The 26260-nt window shown below is 50.4% G+C and overlaps 1 protein-coding gene across 3 annotated transcripts in view; it reads right to left on the bottom strand.

The window, feature by feature from the left end:
• The window catches only part of DNAI1 (dynein axonemal intermediate chain 1), a 563096-nt gene that overhangs the window by 279335 nt on the left and 257501 nt on the right, over positions 1-26260 (bottom strand). For all 3 annotated transcript variants that reach the window (XM_063957492.1, XM_063957493.1, XM_063957494.1), the window contains exon 14: positions 16210-16457. In XM_063957492.1, the coding sequence (XP_063813562.1) occupies positions 16210-16457 (248 nt within the window). The remainder of the gene's footprint in view (positions 1-16209; positions 16458-26260) is intronic.

The raw sequence follows: 26260 nt of genomic DNA, 5'->3' as shown, positions 1-26260 counted from the left end.
GGCCTGGTCTGCCCGGCGCCTCTCTTCCCCTGTCAGTCTCCGGCTTCAGCGGCGGGTCGGCGCTGCTCTCCGGCGGCTTCCCGGAAGCAAGGGCGCCGCCATCACAAGCAAGGGCAAGGAGGCGGAGCAGGTCTGACGTCACCTGCCTGCTCCGCCAATCAGGCTAGGGCGGGGAATTTAAAATCAGATACCAGGCTGAGATCCGATGCCTGAGTATCTTCGTTTCTCCTGTGGAAGCTATGATCCAGAGCTCCCTCGTCCCTGCAAGCATCCTGTGCTTCCAAGCATCCTGTCCCTGCAAGCATCCTGTGCTTCCAAGCATCCTGTCCCTGCAAGCATCCTGTCCCTCCAAGCACCTCCGTGCCTCCAGTTACCTCCGTGCCTCCAGTTACCTCCGTGCCTCCAAGCACCTCCGTGCCTCCAAGCACCTCGTGCCTCCAAGCACCCCGTGCCTCCAAGCACCTCCGCGCCTCAAAGCACCTCCGTGCCTCCAGTTACCTCCGTGTCTCCAAGCACCTCGTGCCTCCAAGCACCTCGTCCCTCCAAACACCTCGGTGTCTCCAAACACCTCCGTGCCTCCAAGCACCTCCGTGCCTCCAAACACCTCGTGCCTCCAAGCACCTCCGTGCCTCCAGTTACCTCCGTGCCTCCAGTTACCTCCGTGCCTCCAAGCACCTCCGTGCCTCCAAGCACCTCGTGCCTCCAAGCACCCCGTGCCTCCAAGCACCTCCGCGCCTCAAAGCACCTCCGTGCCTCCAGTTACCTCCGTGTCTCCAAGCACCTCGTGCCTCCAAGCACCTCGTCCCTCCAAACACCTCGGTGTCTCCAAACACCTCCGTGCCTCCAAGCACCTCCGTGCCTCCAAACACCTCCGTGCCTCCAAGGGTCTCCCAGCACTCCCTGTACTCCCAGTACCTCAGTGCCTTCAATACCACAGTGTCTCCAATATCTCAGTACCCCAGCCTTCATTATTTCTACAAGTCTTGTCTTACAGGAGACCTACAAGAATTCCTCTGGGCCTCCCGCCTGCCGTCTTAGTTCTGCATGAGGAAGACCTACATCCGGCCATCTCTACTACGACCCAGTGGCGGTTCCTCTTCCCGGTCATCGGAAGAAGCCCCGAGTCCACAACACTCCCAAACCAGGTCAGTGATAGGGAGAGTTTGCCAGCACACACCAGAGCGCTATATATATACAGGGATAACCTTATATAAGTGTTTTTCCCTTATATAGCTGCTGTATAGATTTATCTGCCAAATTAGTGCCCCCCCTCTCTTGTTTTACCCTGTTTCTGTAGTGCAGGACTGCAGGGGAGAGTCAGGGAGCTTCCCTCCAACGGAGCTGTGAGGAAAAATGGCGCCAGTGTGCTGAGGAGATAGGCTCCGCCCCCTTCTCGGCGGCCTTTCTCCCGCTTTTTTAAGGAAAAATTGGCAGGGGTTAAATGCATCCATATAGCCCAGGAGCTATATGTGATGTATTTTTTTTGCCATATAAGGTGTTTTTATTGCGTCTCAGGGCGCCCCCCCCCAGCGCCCTGCACCCTCAGTGACCGGAGTGTGAAGTGTGCTGAGAGCAATGGCGCACAGCTGCGGTGCTGTGCGCTACCTTATTGAAGACAGGACGTCTTCTGCCGCCGATTTTCCGGACCTCTTCAGTCTTCTGGCTCTGTAAGGGGGCCGGCGGCGCGGCTCTGGGACCCATCCATGGCTGGGCCTGTGATCGTCCCTCTGGAGCTAATGTCCAGTAGCCTAAGAAGCCCAATCCACTCTGCACGCAGGTGAGTTCGCTTCTTCTCCCCTTAGTCCCTCGGTGCAGTGAACCTGTTGCCAGCAGGATTCACTGAAAATAAAAAACCTATACTTAAACTTTTTTACTAAGCAGCTCAGGAGAGCCACCTAGTGAGCACCCTTCTCGTTCGGGCACAAAAATCTAACTGAGGCTTGGAGGAGGGTCATAGGGGGAGGAGCCAGTGCACACCAGGTAGTCCTAAAGCTTTTACTTTTGTGCCCAGTCTCCTGCGGAGCCGCTATTCCCCATGGTCCTTTCGGAGTCCCCAGCATCCACTAGGACGTCAGAGAAAAAAGGATTCCTGCTCTCCTCCCTATTCTGCCATTTTCTACACTGGAATCAGTGAGATAAGAATCCAGTTAGTACATACTGTAACTGGTTGGAGTGGGCACAGTCCCTTGTGTGAGTAGGTGGAATCAGTAAGATACAGCAGGATGGCCACACACTCAAGGGCCCTACACACTTACCCATCCGCCGCGATACGGTCGACGGGCGACCTGGCAGCGAGGGGGGACACACAACGACAATCTAGTCCATATTGGCCTGCATGCATAAGCGACGGGGCTGCAACAATTAACCAGCGCGGGACCGCGCATCGTTAATCGTTGGTGCCTACACACTGCACGATATGAACAAGATCTCGTTCATTAATGAACAAGAACGTTCATATCGTGCATTTTATCTGCCAGTGTGTGGGGTCCATCACTCTTACCTATAACCTGATGCCCAGGAACCCCTAACACTCACACAGCGGCAGCTTACACCTTCCCCTTACCCCTAACACTTACACAGCAGCAGCTTATATCCTCCCCCTACCCCTAACACTCACACAGCGGCAGCTTACACCTTCTCCCTACCCCTAACACTCACACAGCGGCAGCTTACACCTTCTCCCTACCCCTAATACTCACACAGCGGAAGCTTATATCCTCCCCCTACCCCTAACACTCACACAGCGGCAGCTTACACCTTCTCCCTGCCCCTAACACTCACACAGCGGCAGCTTACACCTTCTCCCTACCCCTAACACTCACACAGCGGCAGCTTACACCTTCTCCCTACCCCTAACACTCACACAGCGGAAGCTTATATCCTCCCCCTACCCCTAACACTCACACAGCGGCAGCTTACACCTTCTCCCTACCCCTAACACTCACACAGCGGCAGCTTACACCTTCTCCCTACCCCTAATACTCACACAGCGGAAGCTTATATCCTCCCCTTACCCCTAACACTTACACAGCAGCAGCTTATATCCTCCCCTTACCCCTAACACTCACACAGCGGCAGCTTACACCTTCTCCCTACCCCTAACACTCACACAGCGGCAGCTTACACCTTCTCCCTACCCCTAACACTCACACAGCGGCAGCTTACACCTTCTCCCTACCCCTAATACTCACACAGCGGAAGCTTATATCCTCCCCCTACCCCTAACACTCACACAGCGGCAGCTTACACCTTCTCCCTGCCCCTAACACTCACACAGCGGCAGCTTACACCTTCTCCCTACCCCTAACACTCACACAGCGGCAGCTTACACCTTCTCCCTACCCCTAATACTCACACAGCGGAAGCTTATATCCTCCCCCTACCCCTAACACTCACACAGCGGCAGCTTACACCTTCTCCCTGCCCCTAACACTCACACAGCGGCAGCTTACACCTGCTCCCTACCCCTAACACTCACACAGCGGAAGCTTATATCCTACCCCTAACACTCACACAGCGGCAGCTTACACCTTCTCCCAACCCCTAACACTCACACAGCGGCAGCTTATACCCTCCCCCTACCCCTAACACTCACACAGCGGCAGCTTACACCTTCTCCCAACCCCTAACACTCACACAGCGGCAGCTTATACCCTCCCCCTACCCCTAACACTCACACAGCGGCAGCTTACACCCTCTCCCTACCCCTAACACTCACACTGCTGCAGCTTATACCCTCCCCCTACCCCTAACACTCACACAACGGCAGCTTACACCCTCCCCTTACCCCTAACACTTACACAGCAGCAGCTTACACCCTCTCCCTACCCCTAACACTCACACTGCTGCAGCTTATACCCTCTCCCTACCCCTAACACTCACACAGCGGCAGCTTATACCCTCCCCCTAACACTCACACAGCGGCACCTTACACCCTCTCCTTACCCCTAACCACACATAGCGGCAGCTTATTATTATTATTATTATTATCCTTTATTTATATGGCGCCACAAGGGTTCCGCAGCACCCAATTACAGAATACATAAACAAATAATCAATATATATTGATACCCTTCCCCTACCACTAACACTCACAGAGCGGCAGCTTACACCCTCCCCTTACCCCTAACACTCACACAGCGGCAGCTTACACCCTACCCTTACCCCTAACACTCCCACAGCGGCAGCTTACACCCTCCCCTTACCCCTAACACTTACACAGTGGCAGCTTACACCCTCTCCCTACCCCTAACACTCACACATCGCCAGCTTACAACCTCCCCTTACCCCTAACACTCACACAGCGGCAGCTTACACCCTCCCCTTACCTCTAACAGTCACACAGCGGCAGCTTACACCTTCCCCTACCCCTAACACTCACACAACGGCAGCTTACACCCTACCCTTACCCCTAACACTCACACAGCGGCAGCTTACACCCTACCCTTACCCCTAACACTCACACAGCGGCAGCTTACACCCTCCCCTTACCCCTAACACTCACACAGCGGCAGCTTACACCCTACCCTTACCCCTAACACTCCCACAGCGGCAGCTTACACCCTCCCCTTACCCCTAACACTTACACAGTGGCAGCTTACACCCTCTCCCTACCCCTAACACTCACACAGCGGAAGCTTACAACCTCCCCTTACCCCTAACACTCACACAGCGGCAGCTTACACCCTCCCCTTACCTCTAACAGTCACACAGCGGCAGCTTACACCTTCCCCTACCCCTAACACTCACACAACGGCAGCTTACACCCTACCCTTACCCCTAACACTCACACAGCGGCAGCTTACACCCTACCCTTACTCCTAACACTCACACAGCGGCAGCTTACACCCTCCCCTTACCCCTAACACTCACACAGCGGCAGCTTCCACCTTCCCCTTACCCCTAACACTCACACAGCGGCAGCTTACACCCTCCCCTTACCCCTAACAGTCACACAGCGGCAGCTTACACCCTCCCCTTACCCCTAACACTCACACAGCGGCAGCTTACACCCTCCCCTTAACCCTAACACTCACACAGCGGCAGCTTACACCCTCTCCTTACCACTAACACTCACACAGCGGCAGCTTACACCCTCCCCTTACCCCTAACACTCACACAGCGGCAGCTTACACCCTCCTCTTACCCCTAACACTCACACTGCGGCAGCTTACACCCTCCCCTTACCCCTAACACTCACACAGCGGCAGCTTACACCTTCTCCCTACCCCTAACACTCACACAGCGGCAGCTTACACCCTCCCCCTACCCCTAACACTCACACAGCGGCAGCTTATACCCTCCCCTTACCCCTAATACTCACACAGCGGCAGCATACACCTTCTCCCTACCCCTAACACTCACACAGCGGCAGCTTACACCCTCCCCTTACCCCTAACAGCCACACAGCGGCAGCTTACACCCTCCCCTTACCCCTAACACCCTCCCCTTACCCCTAACACTAACACAGCGGCAGCTTACACCCTCCCCTTACCCCTAACACTCACACAGCGGCAGCTTACACTCTCCCCTTACCCCTAACACTCACACAGCGGCAGCTTACACCCTACCCTTACCCCTAACACTCACACAGCGGCAGCTTACACCTTCCCCCTACCCTAACACTCATATACTGGCAGTAGCACTGTAACACTGGTTTAGGATTGCTGGGTAAGATCCTGCCCTGACCTTGCTGCACCCAGCCCTGTGCTGGCAAAGAGCCTGTTCTGGAAGATGAAGCTTGCAACAGAAACAGACAAGCAGTAGCAATGTTCCAGACATGCAATATACTGGGAGCGTGACAGCAATCAATAATCCAGACACGTTACACCGGGGAATAGATTTCCCATTTCTATACTGAATACTAATCACATCAAACAAAACCCACTTAGACCGAAGGCTGCACAATTATGAAATCTCATTCCAGGTTCCCTTTATCTCTCAAAGTGCAGGACACTGTCCAAGCAGCAGCCGGGAGGGGGAAACCTATTGTATGTGGGGGAGCATGTGCGTGGCAGGACATTCCCATATGGGTGGTGGTAGATGAGGCCAAAGTATTGAAAGAATTCACCACGTGTTGCGTGATCAGGACAGAGAGCCGAGAACAGAGCTTTATATGTGTCCCATATGTAGCTGTCTCCCCCCTCATTTATGTGTGTCCCATATGTAGCTGCCTCCCCCCTCATTTATGTGTGTCCCATATGTAGCTGCCTCCCCCCTCATTTATGTGTGTCCCATATGTAGCTGCCTCCCACCTCATTTATGTGTGTCCCATATTTAGCTGTCTCCCCCCTCATTTATGTGTGTCCCATATCTCTATGTCTCCTATATGTAGCTGTCTCCCCCACATTTATGTGTGTCCCATATCTCTATGTCCCCTCTATGTAGCTGTCTCCCCCACATTTATGTGTGTCCCATATCTATATGTCCCCTATATGCAGCTGTCTCCCTCCACATTTATGTGTGTCCCATATATATATGTCCCCTATATGTAGCTGTCTCCCTCCACATTTATGTGTGTCCCATATCTATATGTCCCCTATATGTAGCTGTCTCCCTCCACATTTATGTGTGTCCCATATCTCTATGTCTCCTATATGTAGCTGTCTCCCTCCTCATTAGTGTGTGTCCCATATCTCTATGTCTTCTATATGTAGCTGTCTCCCCCACATGTATGTGTGTCCCATATCTCTATGTCTCCTATATGTAGCGGTCTCCCTCCACATTTATGTGTGTCCCATATCTCTATGTCTCCTATATGTAGCTGTCCCCAATACAATTATGTGTGTCCCATATCTATATGTCCCCTATATGTAGCTGTCTCCCTCCACATTTATGTGTGTCCCATATCTCTATGTCTCCTATATGTAGCTGTCTCCCCCCACATTTATGTGTGTCCTAGCTGTCTCCCCCCTCATTTATGTGTGTCCCATATCTCTATGTCCCTTATATGTAGCTGTCTCCCCCACATGTATGTGTGTCCCATATCTCTATGTCTCCTATATGTAGCTGTCTCCCCCACATGTATGTGTGTCCCATATCTCTATATCCCTTATATGTAGCTGTCTCCCCCACACTTATGTGTCCCATATCTCTATGTCTCCTATATGTAGCTGTCTCCCCCAATATTTATGTGTGTCCCATATATCTATGTCCCTTATATGTAGCTGTCTCTCCCCACATTTATGTGTGTCCCATATATCTATGTCTCCTATATGTAGCTGTCTCCCCCCACATTTATGTGTGTCCCATATCTCTGTCTCCTATATGTAGCTGTCTCACCCCACATTTATATGTGTCCCATATCTCTGTCTACTATATGAAGCTGTCTCCCTCCACATTTATGTGTGTCCCATATCTCTTTGTCTCCTATATGTAGCTGTCTCCCCCCACATTTATGTGTGTCCCATATCTCTGTCTCCTGTATGCAGCTGTCTCCCCCCACATTTATGTGTGTCCCATATCTATATGTCCCCTATATGTAGCTGTCTCCCCCCACATTTATGTGTGTACCATATCTCTATGTCACCTATATGTAGCTGTCTCCCCCACATTTATGTGTGTCCCATATCTATATGTCCCTTATATGTAGCTGTCTCACCCACAATTATGTGTGTCCCATAACTCTATGTCCCCTATATGTAGCTGTCTCCCCCCACAATTATGTGTGTCCCATAACTCTATGTCCTCTATATGTAGCTGTCTCCCCTCACATTTATGTGTATCCCATATCTCTATGTCCCTTATATGTAGCTGTCTCCCCTCACATTTATGTGTGTCCCATATCTCTATGTCCCTTATATGTAGCTGTCTCCCCCCACATTTTTGTTTGTCCCATATTTCAATGTCCCTTATATGTAGCTGTCTCCCCCCACATTTATGTGTGTACCATATCTCTATGTCCCCTATATGTAGCTGTCTCCCCCACATTTATGTGTGTCCCATATTTCTATGTCCCTTATATGTAGCTGTCTCCCCTCACATTTACGTGTGTCCCATATCTCTATGTCCCTTATATGTAGCTGTCTCCCCCCACATTTATGTTTGTCCAATATTTCTATGTCCCTTATACATAGCTGTCTCCCCCCACATTTATGTGTGTCCCATATCTCTATGTCCCCTATATGCAGCTGTCTCCCCCCACATTTATGTGTGTATCATATCTCTATGTCCCCTATATGTAACTATCTCCCCCCACATTTATGTGTGTATCATATCTCTATGTCTCCTATATGTAGCTGTCTCCCCCACATTTATGTGTGTCCCATATCTCTATGTCTCCTATATGTAGCTGTCTCCCCCTACATTTATGTGTGTCCCATATCTCTAGATCCCCTATATGTAGTGGTCTCCCCCCACATTAATGTGTGTCCCATATCTCTTTGTCTCCTATATGTGGCTGTCTCCCCCCACATTTATATGTGTCCCATATCTCTATGTCCCCTATATGGAGCTGTCTCCCCTCACATTTATGTGTGTCCCATATCTCTATGTCTCCTATATGTAGCTGTCTCCCCCCACATTTATGTGTGTATCATATCTCTATGTCTCCTATATGCAGCTGTCTCCCCTCACATTTATGTGTGTCCCATATCTCTATATCTTCTATATGTAGCTGTCTCCACCCACATTTATGTGTGTCCCATATCTCTATGTCCCCTATATGTAGTGGTCTCCCCCCACATTTATGTGTGTCCCATATCTCTATGTCCCTTATATGTAGCTGTCTCCCCCACATTTATGTGTGTCCCATATCTCTATGTCCCCTATATGTAGTGGTCTCCCCCCACATTTATGTGTGTCCCATATCTCTATGTCTCCTATATGTGGCTGTCTCCCCCCACATTTATGTGTGTCCCATATCTCTATGTCCCCTATATGTAGCTATCTCCCCCCTCATTTATGTGTGTCCCATATCTCTATGTCTCCTATATGTAGCTGTCTCCCCCCCGACATTTATGTGTGTACCATATCTCTATGTCCCTTATATGTAGCTGTCTCCCCCTCATTTATGTGTGTCCCATATCTCTATGTCTCCTATATGTGGCTGTCTCCCCCCACATTTATGTGTGTCCCATATCTCTATGTCCCTTATATGTAGCTGTCTCCCCCCACATTTATGTGTGTCCCATATCTCTATGTCTACTATATGTAGCTGTCTCCCACACATGTATGTGTGTATCATATCTCTATGTCTTCTGTATGTAGCTGTCTCCCCCCACATTTATGTGTGTCCCATATCTCTATGTCTCCTATATGTAGCTGTCTCCCCCTACATTTATGTGTGTCCCATATCTCTATGTCCCTTATATGTAGCTGTCTCCCCCACATTTATGTGTGTCCCATATCTCTATGTCCCCTATATGTAGTGGTCTCCCCCCACATTTATGTGTGTCCCATATCTCTATGTCTCCTATATGTGGCTGTCTCCCCCCACATTTATGTGTGTCCCATATCTCTATATCCCTTATATGTAGCTGTCTCCCCCACACTTATGTGTCCCATATCTCTATGTCTCTTATATGTAGCTGTCTCCCCCAATATTTATGTGTGTCCCATATCTCTATGTCCCTTATATGTAGCTGTCTCTCCCCACATTTATGTGTGTCCCGTATATCTATGTCTCCTATATGTAGCTGTCTCCCCCCACATTTATGTGTGTCCCATATCTCTATGTCTCCTATATGTAGCTGTCAACCCCCACATTTATATGTGTCCCATATCTCTGTCTACTATATGTAGCTGTCTCCCTCCACATTTATGTGTGTCCCATATCTCTTTGTCTCCTATATGTAGCTGTCTCTCCCCACATTTATGTGTGTCCCATATCTCTGTCTCCTGTATGTAGCTGTTTCCCCCCACATTTATGTGTGTCCCATATCTCTATGTCCCCTATATGTAGCTGTCTCCCCCCACATTTATGTATGTACCATATCTCTATGTCACCTATATGTAGCTGTCTCCCCCACATTTATGTGTGTCCCATATCTATATGTCCCTTATATGTAGCTGTCTCCCCCACAATTATGTGTGTCCCATAACTCTATGTCCCCTATATGTAGCTGTCTCCCCCCACAATTATATGTGTCCCTTAACTCTATGTCCTCTATATGTAGCTGTCTCCCCTCACATTTATGTGTATCCCATATCTCTATGTCCCTTATATGTAGCTGTCTCCCCTCACATTTATGTGTGTCCCATATCTCTATGTCCCTTATATGTAGCTGTCTCCCCCCACATTTATGTGTGTCCCATATATCTATGTCCTCTATATGTAGCTGTCTCCCCCCACATTTATGTGTGTACCATATCTCTATGTCCCCTATATGTAGCTGTCTCCCCCACATTTATGTGTGTCCCATACCTCTATGTCCCCTATATGTAGCTGTCTCCCCCCACATTTATGTGTGTACCATATCTCTATGTCCTCTATATGTAGCTGTCTCCCCTCACATTTATGTGTGTCCCATATCTCTATGTCCCTTATATGTAGCTGTCTTCCCCCACATTTATGTGTGTCCCATATTTCTATGTCCCTTATATGTAGCTGTCTCCCCTCACATTTACGTGTGTCCCATATCTCTATGTCCCTTATATGTAGCTGTCTCCCTCCACATTTATGTTTGTCCAATATTTCTATGTCCCTTATACGTAGCTCTCTCCCCCCACATTTATGTGTCCCATATCTCTATGTCCCCTATATGCAGCTGTCTCCCCCCACATTTATGTGTGTATCATATCTCTATGTCCCCTATATGTAACTATCTCCCCCCACATTTATGTGTGTATCATATCTCTATGTCTCCTATATGTAGCTGTCTCCCCCACATTTATGTGTGTCCCATATCTCTATGTCTCCTATATGTAGCTGTCTCCCCCTATATTAATGTGTGTCCCATATCTCTAGATCCCCTATATGTAGTGGTCTCCCCCCACATTAATGTGTGTCCCATATCTCTATGTCTCCTATATGTGGCTGTCTCCCCCCACATTTATATGTGTCCCATATCTCTATGTCCCCTATATGGAGCTGTCTCCCCTCACATTTATGTGTGTCCCATATCTCTATGTCTCCTATATGTAGCTGTCTCCCCCCACATTTATGTGTGTATCATATCTCTATGTCTCCTATATGTAGCTGTCTCCCCTCACATTTATGTGTGTCCCATATCTCTATGTCTTCTATATGTAGCTGTCTCCACCCACATTTATGTGTGTCCCATATCTCTATGTCCCCTATATGTAGTGGTCTCCCCCCACATTTATGTGTGTCCCATATCTCTATGTCCCCTATATGTAGTGGTCTCCCCCCACATTTATGTGTGTCCCATATCTCTATGTCTCCTATATGTGGCTGTCTCCCCCCACATTTATGTGTGTCCCATATCTCTATGTCCCCTATATGTAGCTATCTCCCCCCTCATTTATGTGTGTCCCATATCTCTATGTCTCCTATATGTAGCTGTCTCCCCCTCCCCACATTTATGTGTGTCCCATATCTCTATGTCCCTTATATGTAGCTGTCTCCCCCCACATTTATGTGTGTCCCATATCTCTATGTCTCCTATATGTAGCTGTCTCCCCCACATGTATGTGTGTATCATATCTCTATGTCTTCTGTATGTAGCTGTCTCCCCCCACATTTATGTGTGTCCCATATCTCTATGTCTCCTATATGTAGCGGTCTCCCCCCACATTTATGTGTGTCCCATATTTTTATGTCTCCTATATGTAGCTGTCTCCCCCACATTTATGTGTGTACCATATTTTTATGTCTCCTATATGTAGCTGTCTCCCCCCACATTTATGTGTGTCCCATATCTCTATGTCTCCTATATGTAGCTGTCTCCCCCCACATTTATGTGTGTCCCATATTTTTATGTCTCCTATATGTAGCTGTCTCCCCTCACATTTATGTGTGTCCCATATCTCTATGTCCCTTATATGTAGCTGTCTCCCCCCACATTTATGTTTGTCCCATATTTCTATGTCCCTTATATGTAGCTGTCTCCCCCCACATTTATGTGTGTCCCATATCTCTATGTCTCCTATATGTGGCTGTCTCCCCCCACATTTATATGTGTCCCATATCTCTATGTCCCCTATATGTAGCTGTCTCCCCTCACATTTATGTGTGTCCCATATCTCTATGTCTCCTATATGTAGCTGTCTCCCCCCACATTTATGTGTGTATCATATCTCTATGTCTCCTATATGTAGCTGTCTCCCCTCACATTTATGTGTGTCCCATATCTCTATGTCTTCTATATGTAGCTGTCTCCACCCACATTTATGTGTGTCCCATATCTCTATGTCCCCTATATGTAGTGGTCTCCCCCCACATTTATGTGTGTCCCATATCTCTATGTCCCTTATATGTAGCTGTCTCCCCCACATTTATGTGTGTCCCATATCTCTATGTCCCCTATATGTAGTGGTCTCCCCCCACATTTGTGTGTCCCATATCTCTATGTCTCCTATATGTGGCTGTCTCCCCCCACATTTATGTGTGTCCCATATCTCTATGTCCCCTATATGTAGCTATCTCCCCCCTCATTTATGTGTGTCCCATATCTCTATGTCTCCTATATGTAGCTGTCCCCCCCCCACATTTATGTGTGTCCCATATCTCTATGTCCCTTATATGTAGCTGTCTCCCCCCACATTTATGTGTGTCCCATATCTCTATGTCTCCTATATGTAGCTGTCTCCCCCACATGTATTTGTGTATCATATCTCTATGTCTTCTGTATGTAGCTGTCTCCCCCCACATTTATGTGTGTCCCATATCTCTATGTCTCCTATATGTAGCGGTCTCCCCCCACATTTATGTGTGTCCCATATTTTTATGTCTCCTATTTGTAGCTGTCTCCCCACATTTATGTGTGTACCATATTTTTATGTCTCCTATATGTAGCTGTCTCCCCCCACATTTATGTGTGTCCCATATCTCTATGTCTCCTATATGTAGCTGTCTCCCCCCACATTTATGTGTGTCCCATATTTTTATGTCTCCTATATGTAGCTGTCTCCCCTCACATTTATGTGTGTCCCATATCTCTATGTCTCCTATATGTAGCTGTCTCCCCCCACATTTATTTGTGTCCCATATCTCTATGTCCCCTATATGCAGCTGTCTCCCCCCACATTTATGTGTGTATCATATCTCTATGTCCCCTATCTGTAGCTATCTATCCCCACATTTATGTGTGTATCATATCTCTATGTCTCCTATATGTAGCTGTCTCCCCCACATTTATGTGTGTCCCATATCTCTATGTCTCCTATATGTAGCTGTCTCCCCCTACATTTATGTGTGTCCCATATCTCTATGTCCCTTATATGTAGCTGTCTCCCCCACATTTATGTCTGTCCCATATCTCTATGTCCCCTATATGTAGTGGTCTCCCCCCACATTTATATGTGTCCCATATCTCTATGTCCCCTATATGGAGCTGTGTCCCCTCACATTTATGTGTGTCCCATATCTCTATGTCTCCTATATGTAGCTGTCTCCCCCCACATTTATGTGTGTATCATATCTCTATGTCTCCTATATGTATCTGTCTCCCCTCACATTTATGTGTGTCCCATATCTCTATGTCTCCTATATGTAGCTGTCTCCACCCACATTTATGTGTGTCCCATATCTCCATGTCCCCTATATGTAGTGGTCTCCCCCCACATTTATGTGTATACCATATCTCTATGTCCCTTATATGTAGCTGTCTCCCCCACATTTATGTGTGTCCCATATCTCTATGTCCCCTATATGTAGTGATCTCCCCCCACATTTATGTGTGTCCCATATCTCTATGTCTCCTATATGTGGCTGTCTCCCCCCACATTTATGTGTGTCCCATATCTCTATGTCCCCTATATGTAGCTGTCTCCCCCCTCATTTATGTGTGTCCCATATCTCTATGTCTCCTATATGTAGCTGTCTCCCCCCACATTTATGTGTGTACCATTTCTCTATGTCCCTTATATGTAGCTGTCTCCCCTCACATTTATGTGTGTCCCATATCTCTATGTCCCTTATATGTAGCTGTCTCCCCCCACATTTGTGTGTGTCCCATATCTCTATGTCTCCTATATGTAGCTGTCTCCCCCACATGTATGTGTGTATCATATCTCTATGTCTTCTGTATGTAGCTGTCTCCCCCCACATTTATGTGTGTCCCATATCTCTATGTCTCCTATATGTAGCTGTCTCCCCCCACATTTATGTGTCCCATATTTTTATGTCTCCTATATGTAGCTGTCTCCCCTCACATTTATGTGTGTCCCATATCTCTATGTCCCTTATATGTAGCTGTCTCCCCCCACATTTATGTGTGTCCCATATCTCTATGTCTCCTAAATGTAGCGGTCTCCCCTCACATTTATGTGTGTCCCATATCTCTATGTCTCCTATATGTAGCTGTCTCCCCCCACATTTATGTGTGTCCCATATCTCTATGTCTCCTATATGTAGCGGTCTCCCCCCACATTTATGTGTGTACCATATTGTGATGTGTTCCCACCTTTAACAGTGTCCTGTATGCCTAAATGGTTAGCACACTCCATGAATACAAATACTGCTGTGCTTAATGGTAGTGAGAGAGAGAAGGCAGGGACAAACCTCCAACATAACAGGTTTATATGACGGCTGATAATAATATTATACATATGAGCAGCAGGCGAGGTCTGGGTGATCTCTGTACAGACAGAATTCTGTGTGTTTACAGACAGCTCTGCTTTATAACCTATAAACAGTGAGAAGACCCATTAACTGAGATTGCTAATCAGCTGGCATCCAACGAGGATGAAACCGCGCTGCAACCAGAATAATCTGCTCTGTAACGGCCGCCATCCTGCAGACAGCACATGCCAGCATATCGGAGAGACAGCATTTCATTACATTTATAGTAGAAATACGTATTTACTGTACTGAACCCCCCACCCCACAAAAGTTCCTGTAATAGTGTATCTCAATTTTGCAGAAGGACAGATGAAAGCTTGAACAGCACAAGCAATACTTCCATTGCCTTTAGCAGAACTATACTCTTCCTTGAGCGCCACTTAGTGGTGACTGCTGGGATTACAGCCCTGCTACACAGTACCTAATATTCTAACATAAAGATGTGTCCTCATACACTATGGCCACTGTTGCACCAAACAAGTCCCTGGCGACTTGGCTTGCACCGAGCACCTTTTTGCGCAATGTGATACTACAAAACCACTTTGTGAAACTGCGCAGATTAATTTTATATACAACACTTGTATATCTGTGTGCGACTGAGACTGAATCTGCATACAAAGCACTACGAAGCAGCGGCCGCGGCTTTCATTCACGCCGAGGTCCGTTGTGTTCTGTATACACACTGAAAGTGATGCATACCAAATTAATCATTGCAGTCTCATAAAGCGGACTGACCGAATGCTCATTACCGTACAAGTAAGATGCAAGACCACTCAGAGCGGCTCAGTGGCGTATTGAGGCTAGGTGTGTGAGGACATATCTGCAGGATCTTCTGAAGTGTTATAAAAGACAAAGAGACTGTCAGACCACAGGCGCTCACTAAAGAGACGCCACTCGCTGTGACGTTCTGACACTAGACACTGTGGAAATAACTCATGTGTGTACGCAGATATAAATGCGATTCTCGAGGCTGCGGAGCTGCTGATGTGGGCAAGTGAGGATGCCGCCCTGGAATGACAAGAGACGCCCACAAATTCATTTGCAATTGTGGACACATTCGCAGCCTATAGGCTAAAACGAGGAACATGGAGGCCACGTTTGAGCTGATGGCAGATGCACCCCTCGAGAACGGGCATGATATGCCTGCCTTTTTTCCAACCACTCCCCGGAAACTCCCCATCACCACTTTCAAACGGTCACTCCGTGTCAATCACTTCTACATGAAATCCTCACTGCGAGCGAGATGGCAGCGGCACCTTGACAAATGCGCAGTGCGATCGCAGCACATGCGCAGTCTGCTGATAATCGCTCACTGGCGTGAACATCGGCTATAGCGTACAACCATGAATTAGGTCATGTGTCAGGCAGCCATTAAGGGGAGGAGGGGGCGGCACATAAGTGCTTGGGCATGTTACACTGGGGACTGTTTCAGCCACTAGATGAAGGGAATGAGGGCGTGGAAATAACACACCCGCAGCCGGTACACTCTCCGTGAGCTGTATATACGGGAAGGAAGGGAGACTGACCTGCCACACGGGGTCGGTGTGCTTGCCAGACTTTGCCGAGCTTATGACCTTTGGTTGATGGGAATTGGACTTCAGGTTGTAGATGGCCACGTTGCCATCATAGAAGCCCACAGCTACTAGGTACGGGTGGTCCTTGTGAATGTCCAAGCACATGATGCCACTTTCTGTGTTGTAGGAATACTCCGGATATGAGGGGTTCTTCAGGGTGTAGAACAGCATCATCCCGCGGCTCTGCTTCAGGAAGTCATCTACGGTGACAAAAAAGCCGGTGTTTAGAGTCGCAAGCTGCAGTTCCACATACTACCTGCAGAGGGCAGTGAGGAGCTATGTGAGATCAGTATAGGTAAGGTGTCAGCACTGCTCTCCATAAACATGTGCACCATCAATCAGATGTACAGTGGCCCCAACCTGCTACACAGGCAGAGATGCCCCATCCCACTGCACAGGGAGAGACGCCATGTCCCGCTGCACTGGGAGAGGCGCCCCGTCCCACTGCACAGGCAGAGACGCCCCGTCCCGCTGCACTGGGAGAGACGCCCCGTCCCACTGCACAGGCAGAGACGCCCCGTCCCACTGCACAGGCAGAGACGCCACGTCCCATTGCACAGGCAGAGACGCCACTTCCCACTGCACAGGCAGAGACGCCACGTCCCACTGCACAGGCAGAGACGCCCCGTCCCGCTGCACAGGGAGAGACGCCCCGTCCCGCTGCACTGGGAGAGGCGCCCCGTCCCGCTGCACTGGGAGAGACGCCCCGTCCCGCTGCACTGGGAGAGACGCCCCGACCCACTGCACATGCAGAGACGCCACGTCCCACTGCACAGGCAGAGACGCCACGTCCCGCTACACAGGCAGAGATGCCCCGTCCCACTGCACAGGGAGAGACGCCCCGTCCCACTGCAAAGGCAGAGACGCCCCGTCCCACTGTACAGGCAGACGCCCCGTTCCCACTGCACAGACAGACGCCCCGTTCCCACTGCACAGGCAGACGCCCCGTTCCCACTGCACAGGCAGACGCCCCGTTCCCACTGCACAGGGAGAGACATAGAGCAGAAACACAGAAAGCCTGGGCAGATTGCAATGTGTCTATGGATACAGTGTTTTCCCTCTATATTTGTCCCATTACCACCAGCTCACCTTCAGAAATAGGGCCTGATTCACACCTGATTGCAGCAGCACATTTGTTAGCTAATAGGCAAAATCATGTGCAGTGCAGGTGGGGTAGATGTAACATGTGCAGAGAGAGTTAGATTTGGGTGGGGTGAGTTCAATCTGCAATCTAAATTGCAGTGTAAAAATAAAGCAGCCAGTATTTACCCTGCACAGAAACAATATAACCCACCCAAATCTAACTCTCTCTGCACATGTTACATCTGCCCAGTGCACATGGTTTTGCCCATTAGAGAACAATTTTGCTGCTGCGATCAGGTCTGAATTAGGCCCGTAGTCTCAAAGTGATGGTACAGGTGTCAGCAGGTGATGGAAGTCCGTATAATGGAGCCTGAAGCTTTGTATTCAGTTATGGCGGTGGGGGGGGGGGGGGGGGGGGGGGGGTGTCTGCGCAGGCATAGAGCGGGTCTTGTGATGTCGCTCGCAGCCCCTGTCAGCCGCAGTATGACTGACATGCTGTTGTGTATGGGATGTGAAGCGGGGGCGACACCTATGTCCCTCAAGTTTTGAAGGCGTGACGTGTCCAGGGTCCGCACAATCAGACGCAGACTTCCTGGTCCCCGGATTCTATACCTTACGCCGGCTGGCCACTGCCTGTAACCATGGTGATCCAAGGCTGCGTCCTCATGCGCAGCACGCAGATCCCGCTAATAGGAGGCGTCTATCTCCTGCACACACCTCCTGCGGCATTACAACTGTATTACACAGAACTGCAGCGGCTTCCTTACCACTGTGACACTCCATACACACATCAATCAGCCCAACGTGGCTTCTATGTATAAGATACTCAGTCATAGATATTAACAGAAAGTCCATCGGACAGTCTATAAACCGTACACACTCGCCGCATGCCGACACTCTGCTGTACCCAACAAGCGTGTGCCGACACTCTGATGTACCCACCCAGCGTGTGCCGACACTCTGCCGTATACACTCGCCATGTACAGACACTATGACATATCCACCCAGCGTGTGCCGACACTCTGACATATACACTCGTCATCATGTACCGACACTCTGTTGTACCCACCCAGCGTGTGCTGACACTCTGACATACACACCCGGTGATTAATGATACTCAGCCGCACACACCCAGCGGGAACAGACATTGGCGTTCACACCTGGCGTGTAACGGTAATTACTGTACACAGCAGGCAGTACTAAAATACTACATTGGAGAGTAATGGGAGACTGTATACTGGATATAACGTCTCCTATTATAGTAATCCCTAGCAACGCTCTCTGTATAAGAACACTAAGGGATGGAGACACGGGAGCAGCAGTCACAGGGAGTCTCTACAGTATGGGGGTCATTCAGAGTTGATTGCTTGCTGCTGTTTTTCACAGCGAAGTGATCAGATCAGAACTGCGCATGCGTTTGCACCCCAATGCGCAGATGTGTCGTACAGGTACAAAGCGGATCGTTGCTGGGCGATGGATTTAACAAAGAATCCATTCACACAGCCGATCGCAAGAAGATTGACAGGAAGAGGGCGTTTGTGGGTGGCAACTGACCGTTTTCTGGGAGTGGTTGGAAAAACGCAGGCGTGTCCAGGTGTTTGCAGGGCGGGTGTCTGACGTCAGTTCCAGGACCAGACAGGCTGAAGTGATCGCAGCGGCTGAGTAAGTTCTGGGCAACTCAGAAACTGCAAAAAACTTTTTCATCCCACTCGGCTGCACAGGCGATCGCACACTTGCAAAGCGAAAATACACTCCCCTGTGGGCGGCGACAATGCGTTTGCACGGCTGCTAAAAGTAGCTTGCAAGCGATCAACTCGGAATGACCCCCCCTATGTCCCATAATGAGTGTCACAGTCTCTCAGGAAGTCTGTGAGTGATCCCAGGACAATAGTAATACCCTGACACATACCGTACTGATACACATACACACCCTGACACATACACACCCTGACACATACACACCGTACCGATACAATAACACTGGTGTTACAAGGAAGATTACCTTCACTTGCTCCCCTTCCCTTTCAGAATCCATTTCAAGCTTCTCACACTTGCTTACAAATCCCTCACCCACTCCTCTCCCATCTACATCTCTGACCTTATCTCCCTTTACACTCCCACCCGTCCTCTTCGCTCTGCTAATGCACGCCGACTCTCCTGCCTACGGATTACTTCCTCCCACTCCTACCTCCAAGATTTTTCACGTGCTGCACCACTTCTTTGGAATTCCCTACCTCTCCCCCTCAGACTCTCCACCTCTCTACAAAACTTCAAACGGGCTCTCAAGACCCACTTCACCAAATCCAGCCAAATTTCATCCTAACCCTCTGTTCCACGCTCTCTATGTACCCCATCTGTGTCACCCCTGTCTGTCTACCCCTCCCCTTTAGAATGTAAGCTCTCACGAGCAGGGCCCTCTTCCCTCATGTGCTTATCCATTTCTTACTTTAATAATATTCAACTGCACCACATCCAGCAGTCTTCTGCCACCTGATACTTATTCCAGTGTCATCTGCTGATGTAGCTATGTCTCTATACCCTGTACTTGTCCTATATTGTCAACTGTAAGTTGCTGTTTTCCTGCTTGATTATTTGTTTATGTACTCTGTAATTGGGCGCTGCAGAACCCTTGTGGCGCCATATAAATAAAGGATAATAATAATAATAAAAAGATCAGAATCTCACGTGCCAGGATCCAATTTCCAGATTCTGACACTACAATTAAGGACATGAAATAAAACGAGAGATTAGAGCAACATTGCCACCTTGTGGATAACTATAGTTACTGCAACTAGTACTAACAATTTGGCAGCGAATTACAGTGATCTCAGACCAGAACTCCCCAATGAAAGGGATGGGCAAATGTCATAAATCATGTGTCGTCATACAAGAGTCTACTGAGGCTATGGGAAGAGCTGAGCTCATCAATAAACCATAGTTGTAGGCAGCATGGTGGCGTAATGGATACCACTGCTGCCCCACAGCTCTGGGCTCAATTATTTTATTATTTATTTAATTTACCAGTTATTTATATCGCGCACACATATGCCGCAGCGCTGTACAGAGAATATTTGCCCATTCACATCAGTCCCTGCCCCAGTGGAGCTTACAATCTAGATTCCCTATCACATGTATACACATTCACACTAGGGTCAATTTTGTTGGGATCCAAGTAACCTACCTGTATATTTTTGGGTTGTGGGAGGAAACCGGAGTACCCGGAGGAAACCCACGCAAGTACGGGGAGAATATACAAACTCCACACAGTTAGGGCCATGGTGGGAATGGAACCCATGACCTCAGTGCTGTGAGGCAGTAATGCTAACCATTGCACCATCCGTACTGCCCATGAGTTCAATTCCCACCAATGTCCTATTGGTGGGGAGTTTGTATGTTCTCCCGTGTTTGTATGGGTTTCCTCCAGGTGCTCCGGTTACCTCCAACACTTCAAATACATACTGGTCGTGCTGTGACCGCGTTCGCAGTGCGAGATAATAAACAAATGTGTACAGAGATGCGCACTCACGGCGCCTCACATCAGCCGCTCATGTGCAAAGGCAGAGACATCAGTCGCACATCCGATCTCTGAGCATCTCACCTAAGACACGCCCAGAAAATGGTACTGACAATCCTGCGCTTTTCTGGCCGTCCCCGTTAACTTGCCCAAACACCTGTCAATCACTTTGCGAATAAATCCTCTCTGTGACCACTGTCGCAGACCATCGCGACACATTCCAAGCACGAGCCCGACGCATGCGCAGTGACAATAAATGGCTCCACTGCGTCTGCTATAGACACTGCGTGCACCGCCGAATCAGGCCCGCGGCCTGTGTGGCGCGCTGCGGAATGTGTGCGCGCTATATAAATAACTCAGGAAGTGACAGTCTGTGACAGTGAGGTATGATACTGAGGGTGGAGGCACTGGAGGCATTTGCACAACAGTTACACTACCACCTGACTCTCTGTCTCAGCTGGCCAGGCCCTGTACCTCATATACACCCCTCCAGCCAGTATGCCGCCAGACACAGGCCACCAGAGCAGAGACATGAGGCACCCACACACCTCACTCCCTACCAGTCGCTGACTGCCGCTGCTCGGTGTCTCCGGGCCTGACGTCCTGTGTAGTGTAAGGCCAGGGGAGGGATCTGCAGAACCATCCTCCATATACTGTAACTGCTTTATTGCCAGTCATCTCCTGACCCCGCAGTGTATCCTGCGCTGTATGATCGGCCAGTGCAATGTGAGGAATATCAGGGGCTACCTGGGTCCCGGGCACCCTGGGTGAGGATGGTAATCCATGGTGCCTGCTGGGTGTGAGAAAGGAGTAATGTAGCGAGGCAGCGGCAGAGGCCGGTACTATACAAGCAGCAGAGACAAGGGACCAGCGGGGAGAATCCGGCCCCTCCCCACACACAGACCTGCTGAGGTCCTACTCCCCGCACAACCTGCGTCTGTCGCAGCGAGGAGGGGACACCAGTAACATAATGAGACTCCCAGGAAGGACGCGGCACCATGTGTTATATAAGTAGTCTCTGGAATGGCGAGAGCGCCTGACGACACTGTCAGCATGTGTCAGAACCAATTGCCAGTCACCCGTCTGGGATTTTATGCAGACGCCACTAAGTCCTTCCCTGTGTACATCTGTGTCAGCATCCGTACACGGGATACCACCGCCTGGTGCGTCCTTATACGGCGCCATCGCTCGGCCAAATCCTCCAATGTGAGCAATTCTGTGTCTCTGGGCCTCATTCACTGCTGTACGCTATTGTGATGCTCTGTCACTGTGTCACTGCCGCAGTGCGCACACGCGGACACTAAGCTGCTATTACGGTCGCAGTGATGATTCATTCACAAGTGACTGACAGAGAGCGGACATTCTGTGGGCGGTAACGGGGAGTGGCGGCAGAAGCGCGGGTGTGTTAAGACCGTTTATGGGGTTGTGTATCACCCCGTCCCAGGAAACACGTCTCTGCCGCCCATTCAAAGTGACCCTAGGGTCAGTGTTTCTGGAATGTGCACTGATGTACACGCACAGCTGCAGGGGTTCCGGCAGGCGTCTCTGTACAAGTCCCGGCGGCTGCTACATGGGCTACCATACCCATAATGCACCAATTCCCCGCTCCAGGCCGTGTCTGACCATACATGCTATAGAGTGTCAGCCGGCGAGCAGGGCCCTCTTACCTCTCCGTCTTGCTTTATTATTGCTTTCCCCCAAAGGTAGCGAGCAACAGAATATGCTGGCGCTGTACAGGTAACTGATCATAGACATGGCTGCAGAGACTGATCTGTTCCCGAGCACCACTGAGAGACACGGCCTGATGCATGGACATCAGCCATGGTCAGAGGAAGGGGCACAGTCATCATCCGGCGGGCTGCGATCCAGCGTTCCGGAACAATGTCTGGGAACAGGGATCACAGAGCCTCCAGGCTCAGACAGAGGACACTGCGCAGCTCGGAGCCTGACAGCGCTCTCATCATACTGACGCCTGATCTAGAACAAGCCGCGGCTGAGTAACTGTACAGCATACGTCAGGGTGCAGCACACATTATTACCTTCTTATCAGTGGTGTCTGTGTCAGTGACCGGTGACCACAGACGCTATAATATAGGAGTAACGAGCGTCCCGCTTTCCTCCTGGTTACACCACGTTCCCATATCCCCCCCAGATCAGCTCCTCCCATTCCTAGTCTCCCATTCCTAGTATCAGTCTTTTACATTTCCAATCCGTGGCCCATGTGGCTCTTATTCCGGGCCTGTATAAATCACCTTACACGAAGGGATGGACAGGTATTATTATTATTACCAGTTATGTATATAGCGCACACATATTCCGCAGCGCTTTACAGAGAATATCTGGCCGTTCACATCAGTCCCTGCCCCAGTGGAGCTTACACTCTATATTCCCTATCACATGTACACACACACACGCACACGCTAGGGTTAATTTTGTTGGGAGCCAATTAATCTACCAGTATATTTTTGGATTGTGGGAGGAAACCCGAGTACCCGGAGGAAACCCACGCAAGAACGGGGAGAATATACAAACTCCACACAGTTAGGGCCATGGTGGGAGCTGAACCCATGACCTCAGTGCTGTGATGCAGTAATGCTAACCACTACACCATCGTGCTGTCCTGTTATCAAGTTCTGAGACTGGAAGGTGGCATGGTGAAGAGATTAAGGTCACATGGAGTCAAAAGGGTTAATAATTTATATGTTTAAGTGATGGAAACAATATATCTATAAAAGTTTTAGCAATTACAATGTGTCTTATTAACGTTCTCCCTGTAACATCAGACCCCAATCAGAGACAGACAGGTGACAAGATAAAGCACCACTCCAATACTTCCATTAAATATTCAGTGGTTCTCAGTGATCTCCTCAGCAGGCGGACGTGTATGAGAAGGAACGCCGTCTGCTGCATATAAACTGCTGCTGCTAGATACTGAGCGCTGGATGCACCAGCTCCTGAGTTCTGTGACTGACATGAGGCATATGGGTAAATGTATTATAGCCACGCAGGAAGGGACATCCACAAGATGTATTAACATCTTTCTGCCAAAGCCTCCGGCGATGTCCCCTGAGCACACAGCACGTCAGCTCAGTGCCGACGCACTGTGTCTCACTGCCCGGCCGGCTCTTCTTCGCATGCGCCGGATTTCGCTACTCACGCGAGATCCCCAGCGCAGTCCGGAGCCAGCACCCGCCACAGCCAAGGACAGCTCTGTCCCTGCTTTGATGTATGGGCATCGCCACCTGTAGCTGTCCAAATCGACAGATGCAAGTGTCGGAATGTTCAGCGATGCTGACCATTCATACATATCGGACAGCGATGTTCCCAGGTGTCCGCTGATCCGGGGAGAGAGCCGGTACTGTTCCCAATTCTCTGCTGATCCGGCACTGTTCCCAATTCTCTGCTGATCCAGGGAGAGAGCCGGCACTGTTCCCAATTCTCTGCTGATCCGGGGAGAGAGCCGGTACTGTTCCCAGGACTCCACTGATTCGGGGAGAGAGCCGGCATTGTTCCCAACTCTCTGCTGATCCGGGGAGAGAGCCGGCGCTGTTCCCAATTCTCTGCTGATCCGGGGAGAGAGCCGGTACTGTTCCCAGGACTCCACTGATCCGGGGAGAGAGCCGGCATTGTTCCCAATTCTCTGCTGATCCGGGGAGAGAGCCGGCGCTGTTCCCAATTCTCTGCTGATCCGGGGAGAGAGCCAGTACTGTTCCCAACTCTCTGCTGATCCGGGGAGAGAGCCGGCACTGTTCCCAACTCTCTGCTGATCCGGGGAGAGAGCCGGCACTGTTCCCAATTCTCTGCTGATCCCGGGAGAGAGCCGGCACTGTTCCCAACTCTCTGCTGATCCCGGGAGAGAGCCGGCACTGTTCCCAACTCTCTGCTGATCCGGGGAGTGGGCCGGCGCTGTTCCCAACTCTCTGCTGATCTGTGGAGAGAGCCGGCACTGTTCCCAATTCTCTGCTAATCCGGGGAGAGAGCCGGCACTGTTCCCAACTCTCTGCTGATCTGGGGAGTGGGCCGGCGCTGTTCCCAACTCTCTGCTGATCCGTGGAGAGAGCCGGCACTGTTCCCAATTCTCTGCTGATCCCGGGAGAGAGCCGGCACTCTTCCCAACTCTCTGCTGATCCGGGGAGTGGGCCGGCGCTGTTCCCAACTCTCTGCTGATCCGGGGAGAGAGCCGGCACTGTTCCCAATTCTCTGCTGATCCGGGGAGAAAGCCGGCACTGTTCCCAACTCTCTGCTGATCCGGGGAGAGAGCCGGCAATGTTCCCAACTCTCTGCTGATCCGGGGAGAGAGCCGGCACTGTTCCCAACTCTCTGCTGATCCGGGGAGAGAGCCGGCACTGTTCCCAACTCTCTGCTGATCCGGGGAGAGAGCCGGCACTGTTCCCAACTCTCTGCTGATCCGGGGAGAGAGCCGGCACTGTTCCCAACTCTCTGCTGATCCGTGGAGAGAGCCGGCACTGTTCCCAACTCTCTGCTGATCCGGGGAGAGAGCCGGCACTGTTCCCAACTCTCTGCTGATCCGTGGAGAGAGCCGGCACTGTTCCCAATTCTCTGCTGATCCGGGGAGAGAGCCGGCACTGTTCCCAATTCTCTGCTGATCCGGGGAGAGAGCCGGCACTGTTCCCAACTCTCTGCTGATCCGGGGAGAGAGCCGGCACTGTTCCCAACTCTCTGCTGATATGGGGAGAGAGCCGGCACTGTTCCCAACTCTCTGCTGATCCGGGGAGAGAGCCGGCACTGTTCCCAATTCTCTGCTGATCCGGGGAGAGAGCCGGCACTGTTCCCAATTCTCTGCTGATCCGGGGAGAGAGCCGGCACTGTTCCCAATTCTCTGCTGATCCGGGGAGAGAGCCGGCACTGTTCCCAATTCTCTGCTGATCCGGGGAGAGAGCCGGCACTGTTCCCAATTCTCTGCTGATCCGGGGAGAGAGCCGACACTGTTCCGAGGTCTCCGCTGATCCGGGGGGAGAGCCGGCACTGTTCCCAATTCTCTGCTGATCCGGGGAGAGAGCCGGCACTGTTCCCAATTCTCTGCTGATCCGGGGAGAGAGCCGGCACTGTTCCCAATTCTCTGCTGATGCGGGGAGAGAGCCGACACTGTTCCCAATTCTCTGCTGATCCGGGGAGAGAGCCGGCACTGTTCCCAATTCTCTGCTGATCCGGGGAGAGAGCCGGCACTGTTCCCAATTCTCTGCTGATCCGGGGAGAGAGCCGACACTGTTCCCAGGTCTCCGCTGATCCGGGGAGAGAGCCGGCACTGTTCCCAGGTCTCCGCTGATCCGGGGAGAGAGCCGGCACTGTTCCCAATTCTCCGCTGATCCGGGGAGAGAGCCGGCACTGTTCCCAATTCTCTGCTGATCCGGGGAGAGAGCCGGCACTGTTCCCAATTCTCTGCTG

This window comes from Pseudophryne corroboree, chromosome 1, assembly GCF_028390025.1.
Source record: "Pseudophryne corroboree isolate aPseCor3 chromosome 1, aPseCor3.hap2, whole genome shotgun sequence".
Taxonomy (NCBI): Eukaryota; Metazoa; Chordata; class Amphibia; order Anura; family Myobatrachidae; genus Pseudophryne; species Pseudophryne corroboree.
This window is presented reverse-complemented; position numbering and strand designations above follow the sequence as displayed.